The sequence below is a fragment of the Oryx dammah genome, unplaced genomic scaffold (genome assembly GCF_014754425.2).
Source record: "Oryx dammah isolate SB20612 unplaced genomic scaffold, SCBI_Odam_1.1 HiC_scaffold_13, whole genome shotgun sequence".
In the NCBI taxonomy this organism is placed as follows: Eukaryota; Metazoa; Chordata; class Mammalia; order Artiodactyla; family Bovidae; genus Oryx; species Oryx dammah.
Window position 1 is genome coordinate 21084427 of NW_024070197.1, and position 11882 is coordinate 21096308.

Sequence of the window (11882 nt, forward strand, 5' to 3'; positions counted from 1 at the left end):
GGAGTGGGAGAGGGAGCCAGTGCTTGACATGAGAAAGGCATTGGCATAAAATGGTGCTTTCCAGAGAAACTTCTATTTGAAATGACACTTATGACATATTTTAAGATTGTAAGGCTAAAGAAGAAATTTGATGTTTGGAAATAAAGTGGCACTGGGCTCTGTAGCACCCTAGAGGGATTCAGAAAGCAGAGCCCAGAGGGATTCAGGAAGGACTTGCTATAGGCATGCTATCCCAACTGCACTGGGTGGAACCCAGGACCCTTGTCTCCTGTAGGGTTTGTATTTAGGAAACACCTGTTTGGTGAAAGATCCCAGGATTTGTTTTTTCCACTGGGGATGGGAGGAGAGCTCATGGAATGGGGACAGTTGTGGCAAATGGTGCCTCAGAGATACCACAGGGTGGAGTAGGACAGCCTCCAGGTGGCATGTGAGATGTCATGTGAGATGGTCCTGAGTGGACACGCCAAGAGGCGGTCATTGCCCTGACCAGGCTCTGTCGATGATCCAGCCTGATGAGGAACTGTCGAATAAAGGAACGTGGAAAGCAAGGCTCTAGCCAGGATCCTGGGCTGAAGGGAAGTTCTCACTAGCCTGCACGTGATCGGGAGCAGAGCATTGTGATAAGAGCTTGGCATCTGCTTGTCTGAGGCCCTCAGCAGTCAAGTTGGCTGGAGGTGGCTTTGTTCCCTGAGCCCCCTCAGTACTCCCAGTGCTAAGGACAGTGGGCCCGTTTGTCCTTGTCCTTTGTCCACAGGGTCCACAGTGACCTGGTGTCCAGGCTGCTGAGTGAGGCACAGGAGCAGGTGGGGGCATGGGTGAGAGCCTGGGTTCTGTTGGAGTCCATCCCACCAGCTGTTTTCCAAATGCTGGCAGATTTGGGGGACACCTGGGAACAGGGAGCATCTGGACGGCGTCCTCCCACCCAGAATGAAAAACAGGCTTTTCCTCAGAAAACTTCCGCCCTGTTCTTGTATTATTTGCTTAATAGTTGACTTACTTCTTTCTTGAAATATACTTTCAAAGAATGCTTTGTATTCCTATCAGTGTAATTTGCCATAAGTAGAAGGTGACTTTAAGATAAAAACCTAGGGCAAAACATGTTTATCGGTGTACCCCATCCCATAATGTCATCTCATGGACCCTTGTCATGCTTTGGGAAACACCAGATGAAAGAAAATCCTTTCCCACCTCTCTCTGTGTAAGGCCGGCCCTGCCTTGGGCCTTTCTGGGGAGCAGAGGAGGGGTTGCTGGCCTCCCTTTGAGGGAAAGTAGCCTCTAGATCCTGGTGAACAAGGATCCTGTCTCTCCACCTCTTCCGGTCATGCAATTTGAGCCTCCCTGGCTGATTCCTAGGGCGGCCTGGTGCATTTTTAAAGGGGAAGTTTTTGGTTTGGGGCCAAGAAAGATATTCTTGATGACATGGGGAAAAACTAGTGAGATTGGATCAGATGAGAGCAGACCCTATTGATCTCTGAGGAAGGCAGAGAACAGTTAGCAGATTGTGCCTGTGTTTTTAGGGCTCTTCCAAGGCCTTCTAGAGCTGGGGCCTCTCACTTGCTCAAGAGTGCCAGCCCCAAGTTCAGTTCAGTTCAGTCCCTCAGTTGTGTCCAACTCTTTGCGACCCCACGGACTGCAGCACACCAGGCTTCCCTGTCCATCACCAACTCCCAGAACTTGCTCAAACTCATGTCCATTGAGTCAGTGATGCCACCCAACCATCTCATCCTCTGTCGTCCCCTTCTCCTCCTGCCTTCAGCCTTTCCCAGAATCAGGGTCTTTGCCAATGAGTCAGTTCTTCGCCTCAGGTTGCCAAAGTATCGGAGCTTCAGCTTCGGCATCAGTCCTTTCAATGAATATTCAGGACTGATTTCCTTTTGGATTGACTGGTTTAATCTCCTTGCAGTCCGAGAGACTCTCAAGAGTCTTCTCCAACACCACAGTTCAAAAGCATCAATTCTTTGGCAGTCAGCTTTCTTTATGGTCTAACTCTTACATCCACATGTGACTGCTGGAAAAACTGTAGCTTTGACTAGATGAACCTTTGTTGGCAAAGTAATGTCTCTGCTTTTTAATGTGCTATCTAGGTTTGTCATAGCTTTTCTTCCAAGGAGCAAGCGCCTTTTAATTTCATGGCAGCCGTCACCATCTGCAGTGATTTTGGAGCCCCCAAAAATAAAGTCTTTCACTGTTTCCACTGTTTCCCCATCTATTTGCCATGAAGTGATGGGACCTGACGCCATGATCTTTGTTTTCTGAATGTTGAGTTTTAGGCCAGCTTTTTCACTCTCCTCTTTCACTTTCATTAAGAGGCTCTTTAGTTCCTCTTCATTTTCTGCCATCAGGGTGGTGTCATCTGCACATCTGAGGGTATTGATATTTCTCCCAGCAGTCATGATTCCAGCTTGTGCTTCATCCAGCCTGGCATTTTACATTATGTACTCTGCATATAAGTTAAATATAAGCAGGGTGACAATATACAGCCTTGACGTACTCCTTTCCCAATTTGGAACCACTCCATTGTTCCATGTCCAGTTCTAACTTGCTTCTTGACCTGTATACATATAGGTTTCTCAGGAGGCAGGTAAGGTGTTCTGATATTCTCATCTCTTTAGGAATTTTCCAGTTTGTTGCGATCCACACAGTCAAAGGCTTTGGCAGAATCAATAAAGCAGATGTTTTTCTGTAACTCTCTTGCTTTCTCTATGATCCAACAGATGTTGGCAATTTGAGCTCTGGTTCCTCTGGCTTTTCTAAATCCAGCTTGAACATCTGGAAGTTCTTGGTTCATGTACTGTTGAAGCCTAGCTTGGAGAATTTTGAGCATTACTTTGCTAGCGTCTGAGATGAATGCACTTGAGGGGTAGATTGAACATTCTTTGGCATTGCCTTTCTTTGAGATTGAAATGAAAACTGACCTTTTCTAGTCCTGTAGCCATTGCTGAGTTTTCCAAATTTGCTGGCATATTGAGTGCAACACTTTAGCAGGATCATCTTTTAGGATTTGAAGTAGCTCAGCTGGAATTCCATCACCTCGACTAGCTTTGTTCATAGTGATGCTTCCTAAGGCTCACCTGACTTCACATTCCCGGATGTTTGGCTCTAGGTGGGTGATCACACCATTGTGGTTTTCTAGGTCATGAAGGTCTTTTTTGTATAGTTCTTCTGCGTATTCTTGCCACCTCTAATATCTTCTGCAAACTGTTTCTGTCCTTTATTGTGCCCATATTTTCATGAAATATTTTCTTGTTATCTCTGATTTTCTTAAAAAGATCTCTAATCTTTTCCATTCTATTGTTTTCCTATATTTTTTGCATTGATCACTGAGGAAGGCTTTCTTATCTCTCCTTGCTGTTCTTTGGAACTCTGCATTCAGTTCGGTATATCTTTCCTTTTCTCCTTTGCCTTTTGCTTCTCTTCTTTGCACAGCTATTTGTAAGCCCTCCTCAGTCAACCATTTTGCCTTTTTGCATTTTTTTTTCCTCAAGATGGTCTTGATCACTGCCTCCTGTACAATGTCATGAACCTCCGTCCATAGTTCTTCAGACACTCTACCAGAACTAATCCCTTGAACCTATTTGCCATTTCCACTGTATAATTGTAAGAGATTTGATTTAGCTCATACATGAATTGTCTAGTGGTTTTCCTTACTTTCTTCAATGTAAGTCTGAATTTTCCAATAAGGAGTTCATGATCTGAACCACAGTCAGCTCCCAATCTTGCTTTTGTAGAGCTTCTCCAGCTTCGATTGGAAAGAATATAATCAATCTGATTTTGGTATTGACCATCTGGTGATGTCCAATAGAGTCGTCTCTTGTGTTGCTGGAAGAGAGTGTTTGCTATGACCAGTGCATTCTCTTGGCAAAACTCTGTTAGCCTTTACCCTGCTTCATTTTGTACTCCAAGGCCAAACTTGCCTATTACTCCAGGCGTCTCTTGACTTCCTACTTTGGCATTACTGTCCCCTTTGATGAAAAGGATATCTTGTTATGATGTTAGTTCTAGATGGCCTTGTAGGTCATCATAGGACCAACTTCAACTTCAGCTTCTTTGGTATTTGGCATAGACTTGGGTTACTGTGATATTGAACGGTTTGCCTTGGAAATGAACAGAGATCATTCTGTCATTTTTGAGATTGCACCCAAGTACTGCATTTGGGGCTCTTTTGTTGACTAGGATGGCTACTGGATTTATAGATCTGGACTATCCCACTTGAGCCATGTGGTGTGGGGATCCAGGGTTTCTTCCTCCTCTGTGTTGTCACCATCCTGGGAACCAGTCATGTCCTGCCCCAGGCACCGTATTCTCCCTGACAAAGAAGGTGCTGGAGAGGGTCAGAACAGGCCAGCCCCTTGCCACACAGATGATGGTCCAAATCTTCATATGGAAATCCCTTGAAGATCAGTAAGGAAAAGGTGAACATTCAGTTTTCTTTTTTTCTTTTTTAAAATAATTTTATTTTACAAGTATTTATTTATTGATTGGCTGTGGCTGGGTCTTTGTTGCTGCACGGCCTTTTCTCTAGTTGCGGCAAGTGGAGGCTACCCTCTAGTTGGGATGCACGAGCTTCTCATCGCAGTGGCTTTTCTTGTTGTGAGCACAGGCCCTAGGTGCACGGGCCTCAGTAGTTTTAGCCTGTGGGCTCAGCAGTTTCAGCTTCTGGTCGCTAGAGCACAGGCTCAGTAGTTGTGGCACACGGGCTTAGTTGCCCTGTGGCATGTGGGATCTTCCCAAACCAGGAATCAAACCCATGACTCCTGCCTTCGCAGGCAGATTCTTTACCACTGAGCCAGCTGCCAGGGAAGCCCAGCATTCAGTTTTCTAAGTGAATGGAAGGAATAAATATGAGTAAATAAGCATGTAAACATGTTCAAACTTGCCAGCTAATGAGACAGTGAAATCCTGTTTGTTTTGCCTGCCAGACTCTCAGTCCAGTGGCCGACAGGCCCCATGATACACGGCTCAGGACCCTGGAAATCCTTGTGAGCTTTCTGGGGCCCGTTTGGCAGAACATTCCCTAAGATCAAAACTACTGGGCATATGATCAGGAATTCTAGGAATTTAGCCCGAAGATAGTAAAAAGGCATATGGGCACGGGTATCCATCCTAACATGGAGGTGGAAGCAACCTAGATATCTAACAGCATGAAGTGAGTTAAGTAAATTATAGGCTGTGGTCCTGCTCACACAGCCACTTACTTATTCAGTCATTCAACAGCTATACTGAAAATCTCCTGTGTTCCAGGCACTATTCCAGGCTCTGGGGGTTCTACAGTGAACAGAACAGACAAAAGCTGGCCTAGCAGGAGGCGAGAGAGGATGGAGGGATGCCTAGATAGATGAAGGAATGGATACTGGTGAAGGAGTGTTCTTTCCCCAGGGAGCTCAGGACAGGTGTCCTTGAGGAAGAGATGTGAAGAAGCCTAAAGGAGAGACAGCAAGCTGTAGCCCTCTGGGCCAGATGTTCCAGGCAGAAAAAAACAGGGCTCAGCTGGTGGTCCTGCGGTGGGAGCTTAGCTGGTGATCCCATGAGTAGCAAGGAGGCATATTGAGAACATGAGCCGAGACTCAGGAACGAAAGGGAAGTGGATTGCTCATGGGAAGGTGGGGTCTGATCAGAGGAGTCCTGGGAGCCCATTCACGTTGTTAAAGGGACACACTCTGGGGGTGAGGGCTGAAGCAGGGGCTCCAGCTCCACCACTGTCACCGTGGACCAGGCAAGAGAAGGTGCACCAGGGGCGAGCCCGGGGGAAGTGCCAGGTTCTTGTCACGGAGACAGTCACGTAGACATGTATCTGTTGACTGGGAACGCCACTCCAGCCCTCATCCTGGCCTGAATGGGGCCACTGGGAACCTCTTCAGGTCAGCTGGGCTCCATGCACGGGTGTGAAGTGGAAGAGACCAGTGAACACACGGATCCAGCTGCCTGGAAAGACTGGCTTTATCTGCTCAAACTGGACCTGCACAGAATCCAGCAACACACAGCATTTCTCCTCCTGGCTATGTGCTTGACGGGGATGCATGCATGCGCCCCAAAAGGCCGCATGAGAATGTCCTCAGCAGCACTGTTCACGATGGCCGTGACTGGAAACAATGGGGATGCCCGACAACAGAGTGGGGCACTTTCACCCGGCGGAACACTGCCCTCGAGGAGAAGGAGCAAGTGACCGTGACTCATTGTGACTCATTGTTGGGGATCGGTCCACCCGTGTGACGTGGAGCAGCCGGGGAGGCCAGACTCAGAGGTCTTGTTGTTGATTCCATTTACATCAAGTGCAGAAACAGGAGAGGCTGACCCACAGTCTTGGAAGTCAGGCTTCCCATGGGTGTGAAGACTGACGGGGCAGGGCCTCCGGGTGCTGGGCACAGAGACGCTCACTTTGTGACTGGCCATTGTGCCCAGCCCTTATGATTGTCCTTTTCTGTGTGTGTGTCAGACGTCAGTCAAAAGGTGACTTTTTTTTTATAAAGCTTGAAAGTGAAAGTCACTCAATGGTGTCCGACTCTTTGCGACCTCATGGACTATACAGTCCATGGAATTCTCCAGGCCAGAATACTGGAGTGGATAGCCTTTCCCTTCTCCAGGGGATGTTTACAACCCAGGGATCAAACCCTGGTCTCCCGCATTGCAGGCAGATTCTTTACCAGCTGAGCCACAAGGGAAGAAGCCCAAGAATACTGGAGTGGGTAGCCTATCCCTTCTCCAGCAGATCTTCCCGCCCGAGGAATTGAACTGGGGTCTGCTCCACTGCAGGTGGAAGTTAATTTTTATTTTAAAAATCTGTGTTTCTGTGTTTAAAAGTGTCTGAAAAAAATGTTCAACAAAATATGTGATAGAAAAAAAAATATGTGAGAGAGATGATTTTGGAGAAGAAGATTATGGGTGATTGTCATTCTTTTTTTCTTTTGTGTAGAAAATGTCTAAAATCACATATATGTGTATGCCAACTCTATATATATGTTGATGATTAGCAGTCTGAGGCAGCCAGGGCTTTGACAGCTGAGAGGATATAGTGCTTTATCCAGGAATTGATGTCAAGGAACTCAGAAACTCCAACTAATCGAGCATGTCAAGAACAAAAGGGAATCTTTGTTAATTGAATGTCATGTTATGTCTTCAGTCACGCCTCATACAAGACAGGCAATTCAGAATTCCCAGTTACCCAGTTAAAATGCTAATTATCTCGTACCTTGATAAGGCCACTCTCTCCAGGGGAGAAAGAGTGGCCTCCCCCTGATGCGGCCCTGCTTCCTGCCCTGACCACAGCCATCTTTGCAACTGCCCTTGCCTCTAGTCGGTGGGTTCTCCTTTTCCAAGGTCTCCACACCCCAGGGGCCTCTTCCAGAGTACCAGCTCCTGCTTTCCACTGGCCGGCCTCAGGCGCTGTCCCTGGGGTTGGTGGGCCATGTGTCCTGGCAGACCCGTTCCCACTCCATCCGGGCTCCCTGCACAGATGCGTCCAGAGCCCTGGAAGGCCCAGTGCAGCATCACCCACCACTGGCGTCTGGGGAGCAGAGGGTCTTGCCCCGCCCGGGCAGCTGCTGTCCTAGTGCCCCCATCACTGACAGACCTGAGGTTTAGAGGCATCGGGGTCAGAAGCCCTGCATGGACTCCAGGCTCACAGCACTCCTTCAAGAGGTTCTCTGACCACAGCATGCCACCACACTGACCCGCAGTTTTCCTCATCGGCAAAGTCGGAAACCCTCTCCTCCCCCCCGAAGGATGGTCGTAAACACCGAAGGCTACAGGAGGCTACTGGGTCTTTCTCGCCGGCTGGGCCTGTGCCAGGTCATGGTGGGAAGGCAGCGGCGGCCCCAGCCTGGTCAGGGCTTGTCCTCTGTCCCTGGTGGTGCTGCATCGGTGCCAGGGGAGGTCTTAGCCTGCTGTTTGCTCTGCTATTGGAAGTTTGGGGGGGCTGCTTCTCAGCCTGCTGCTTGCAGTGTCTGATGGCTCCTGTGGACTGTTTTCAGATCCCAAGTTCCTCTTCAGTGTGTGCATTGTGTAAATGTACCTGTGTGTGAGTATATGTGTGGGTACATGTATTTACATGTATGTACACGTATGTCCATACATGTGCTCTCCTGCCTGGGTAGAGGTGCGGCCAGCCAGTTTGGCTTTGTCGGTTTGGCTCCAGGTGTCACTGGTCAGGGACTAAGTTTTTTGTTGATTTCCTGGCTTCAGGGTTTCCAAAATCATGCCAGTCCTTCACTTTTGAACTTGAACCCCGTGGAGGACAGACCTGTGCTGTGAATTCTGAGGAAACCTTCACTGTTTTTTCCCCAGAGCCCAGGAACACTTCTGCACTGCATCCTGTGATGCTGTGAATTTTCTCCAAGTCCATCCTTTCGCAGAGGGTGCATCCTTGCCCCGCCCCCAGCGTTATGTCAGGGGAGAGCTCAATTCTGGCCCCGAGCTCTGGTTGCCTGAGGTCTCCTTGCTGTCCCCATGTGGCAACAAATGCCAAGCCCTCCAGGCTCGCAAGACTGGCAGCTTCCTCTTCTGGCCTCACCTCCCTGCTTGTCCTGTGGACATGGCTCTGCTTATCACATTTAATCTTCAGCTCTACAGGTTGCGGGTTGGAGGGTTTCTGGCTGCGGACTCTGCCTTCATCTCATCGTGGCTCTGAAGGGGCTCGGTGGTAGCTCACAGCTGAATTCAGCTGTGAACGCGTATCATCAGCAGTCGGCCCCTCCGGTTCCGCGGCAGCTGGCCCCTCTTCGGCTCACAGTTTGCCGTCTTTTCTGTAAACATCGAGTGGGTCTTTACAGAGCGTCCTCCCATTGCCACCTGGTCTGGGAGCCGTCCGTGGGGACCAAGGTGGCTCTGCTGTTGCTGCGATCCGTTCTCCAGACCCATTCCCGCCAAGCTCTGACCGGGCCATTCAGGAGCCTCATGTTGTGCCTGTAGTCCCAGTTTGGAGCATCCTCGCACCCCCACCCCCTGAAAATCAGAAAATTGTTAAGACTCGGACCCTGGGCCACAGTGCCCCAGAATGTGGGCACCTTTGCGTGTCCATAGTCCAGGGCCGAGGTCCTGGGGAGAGGGGTCCCTGAGGGGTGTGAGCAGAAGTAGGGCCCATTGTATCTGTTGTGCCCCCAGAGCTTGGGGTGGTTCTTGTGTCGCTTCAGACAAGTTCATCTGGAACTAGATCAGGTGCTGAAGTCCAGTGTGAAGGACTGAAGCCCTTTTGCAGGAGACTGGATTTCCAGCATTGGTGTTTGCAGCTCTTCTTGCGGGTGTGGGATCGTGTGACTGGCAGAGGCAACCCCGGCTGCAGTTAGCAGATGAAAACTGGGTCGGCCACTCCTTAGTCTGGCACTTCCGTGAGCCGCGCGTTTACTCTAAAAGGCTTCTTTACTTTAGCGGGAGCCCGAGCGCGCGATGAAGGCTGTTTCTATCGAGTAGATTACAGGGCAGGACAGTGCCTGCTGCTGAGAATGGGAGCAGGTGGGAGCCAGTGCCACCCCATCACCCCAGGCTGCTCTAGCAGGTTCGGTTTGTTCATCTGCTGCCCTTCTGCCTGCCCCCGTCTGTCCCTATCACCCGGAGAGCAGCTGCTGCCCCCTGACCTGCTTCTGACTGGGCAGGGCCTTGTCCCCCAGGGCTCAGGGAACCGTGCGGCTCCATGGCTGGTGAGCATCCCCCAGTCTCTGGGGGGCAGCTGCACGGAGTCCCGGTGTCTGAGGCCCCAGCATCTTGGCAGGCCGTGTGGAGCCGCCGTGGGGCCCAGGCTTGGCCCAGCTGTCCTGTGGCCTCGGTAACCGAGGCTGAGGTTGGCGGCAGCTGCCTGGGCGCTCCCACCATGACTGCGGGGGCGGCTGGTACCTCACACAGCTTTCCTCACCTCCCTGGCAGTTCCTGGATTCTTTTGTGTTGAGGAAATATTTCACTTGCAGATACCCAATTATCCTGTGAGATTTGTAAAGCAAGTCTGAAAGCTGACTGAATAGAGCAGAACCCTTCCTGCATAACAACTATTTTATACCCAATCATAACAATTACACATAATTTGTGTTTACAGTGCCTGAAGATTAGACTCCTCCATACAGACGTTCTTTTAAACAGGCCCAGAACATGCAGGGCAGAACTGCCACTTAGCGTGCCCACAGGCGGCCTTGGGGCTCTGAGCACAGCCCTGTGGTCGGTCTCCCCCGCACCGGTGGTCAGTGGGTGGGATGGGGTCCGCCTGGACCTGCTTCTCAACTGGGGCCATCCAGAAGGCTGGGCCCAAGCTCTGGCGAGGCCTCAGGGAGGGGCAAGGGCAGCCCCCCAGTGTCACCCCCTTCCCCAGCTGGGTTCTGCAGAGGCGGGGCGCTTGGCACACTGAGGCCCCTGCCCAGACAATTTCTCACCCGCTCAGGTCCTGGGGTGTGTGGTGAGGGGAAGGGGCAGGGGCCTGGCCTCTGCAGAGCCCTGGGCAGCATGGTCTCCCGAGGGTTTCAAACACTGCTCACGTTTGTTGATGTGGCGAGTCGGGTCCACCAGTCACCCCCAGGATCTGCCCCAGGGGGACAGGGTGAGCCTGGCTCATCCTCTGACCTCCCTCCCCCTCCACTCCTGCGCTTGCTGGGCTCTGCTACAGCCGAGCTCCCGGAGGCCTCCACGGCTCTGAATGTGTCTGGGCGCAGCCTGGAGGCGGGCTCCCAGTTGCCAGCAACCTGCTCTGGGCTCTCATCTTCCCTCCAGACCTTGCTCCTGGCCTCGCAGCTCAGGGAGGGAGCTTGTCTAGGGAACCAACTGGTCGGCGCCTGCCCCCAGACTCTGCCTCCCTTCCCCTCCCTGGAGCCCACCTGGCCCTGCTCATCTACACACCGACCTGCCTCCCAGCCCCCAGGCCAGAGCCCAGCAGCCCCTGTTCTCCTTCCCCCACACCCCTCCCCAGGGTCAGGCTCGGGGTCCCGGGCAGCGCCTGCACTGGGACCCAGAGAGCTCTCATCCCTCTCTGGCTGTGCACCCAGCCCCTCCTGGTGGGGGCAGGGACATGCCCCCTCCAGCCCTGCAGAAGCAGGGGGCCCCACCCCAGCCCGTCTCCCCACAGGACCAGACCTGTCCTCCCAATGGGCCTGAAAGGCTGGCACTGGAAGTGGCTGGCTCCCCCAGCCTTGCTCCCTCTCTGCGCTGACCTCTGTGCTTCAGTGGCCCGTGGCCTCCAGGCTGCTAGCCACTGACTCACACTGGGGAGCTCAGGCCTTCCTGTGGGCGTGGCCAAGCAAGGCCTGGGCTGAGGATTTGGACGGGGGTGGGGGTCACACGTACTCCAATGACCCCACTCTGACCCATGTTCCTTCACCTGCAGCCTCTTCGAACACTACTGCTACTCCCGGGGCGGCATGCGCCATAGCTCCTACACCTGCATCTGCGGCAGGTAAGCGGCCACCTGGGCCACGTGGGGATGATGGAGGGAGGGGGTTGGGGGAGGGGGAGGGGACCCCACCATCCTCCAGCTTAGATGCACCTGTTTGCTCTCCTGCCCACGGCACCTCATAAGCCTGGGAGTCACTCCCCGCTCCTAAGACTCTGGGAGCGGAGGTTGTTTCCTGCCTGCCCTGGGCAGTTCGGGGTGCAGAGGAGAGCCAGCCCACCACTGCCTTGCCCTCCCATCCCATCTCCTGCTGGCGACTCCTCCTGGGGCCGGCCTTCCTCGCCCCCTCCACACTGGCAGCTCTCAGCATGTGGGGACCAGGCCATGACCTCAGACTGTGATGGCTTCTGTGTGCAGGGTGTGTGGAGGGAGCTATATCAGGGCAGGAGGCTGTGGTTGTGTGTGTGTGGCTCTGTGTGCATGCGTGTGTGTGTGTGTGGTTGTATGTGAGTGTGTGGCTGTGTGGGAACAGCACAGCCATGGTTGGGTCTGGGGCTCTGCCATGGGGGCTGTTACTGTAGAC

At 52.1% G+C, this 11882-nt stretch overlaps 1 protein-coding gene across 1 annotated transcript in view; it reads left to right on the forward strand.

The window, feature by feature from the left end:
- Nucleotides 1-11882, forward strand: part of PEPD (peptidase D) — a 126290-nt gene that overhangs the window by 90464 nt on the left and 23944 nt on the right. Inside the window, exon 10 of the mRNA XM_040253146.1 lies at nt 11294-11362. Within this exon, the coding sequence (XP_040109080.1) occupies nt 11294-11362 (69 nt within the window). The remainder of the gene's footprint in view (nt 1-11293; nt 11363-11882) is intronic.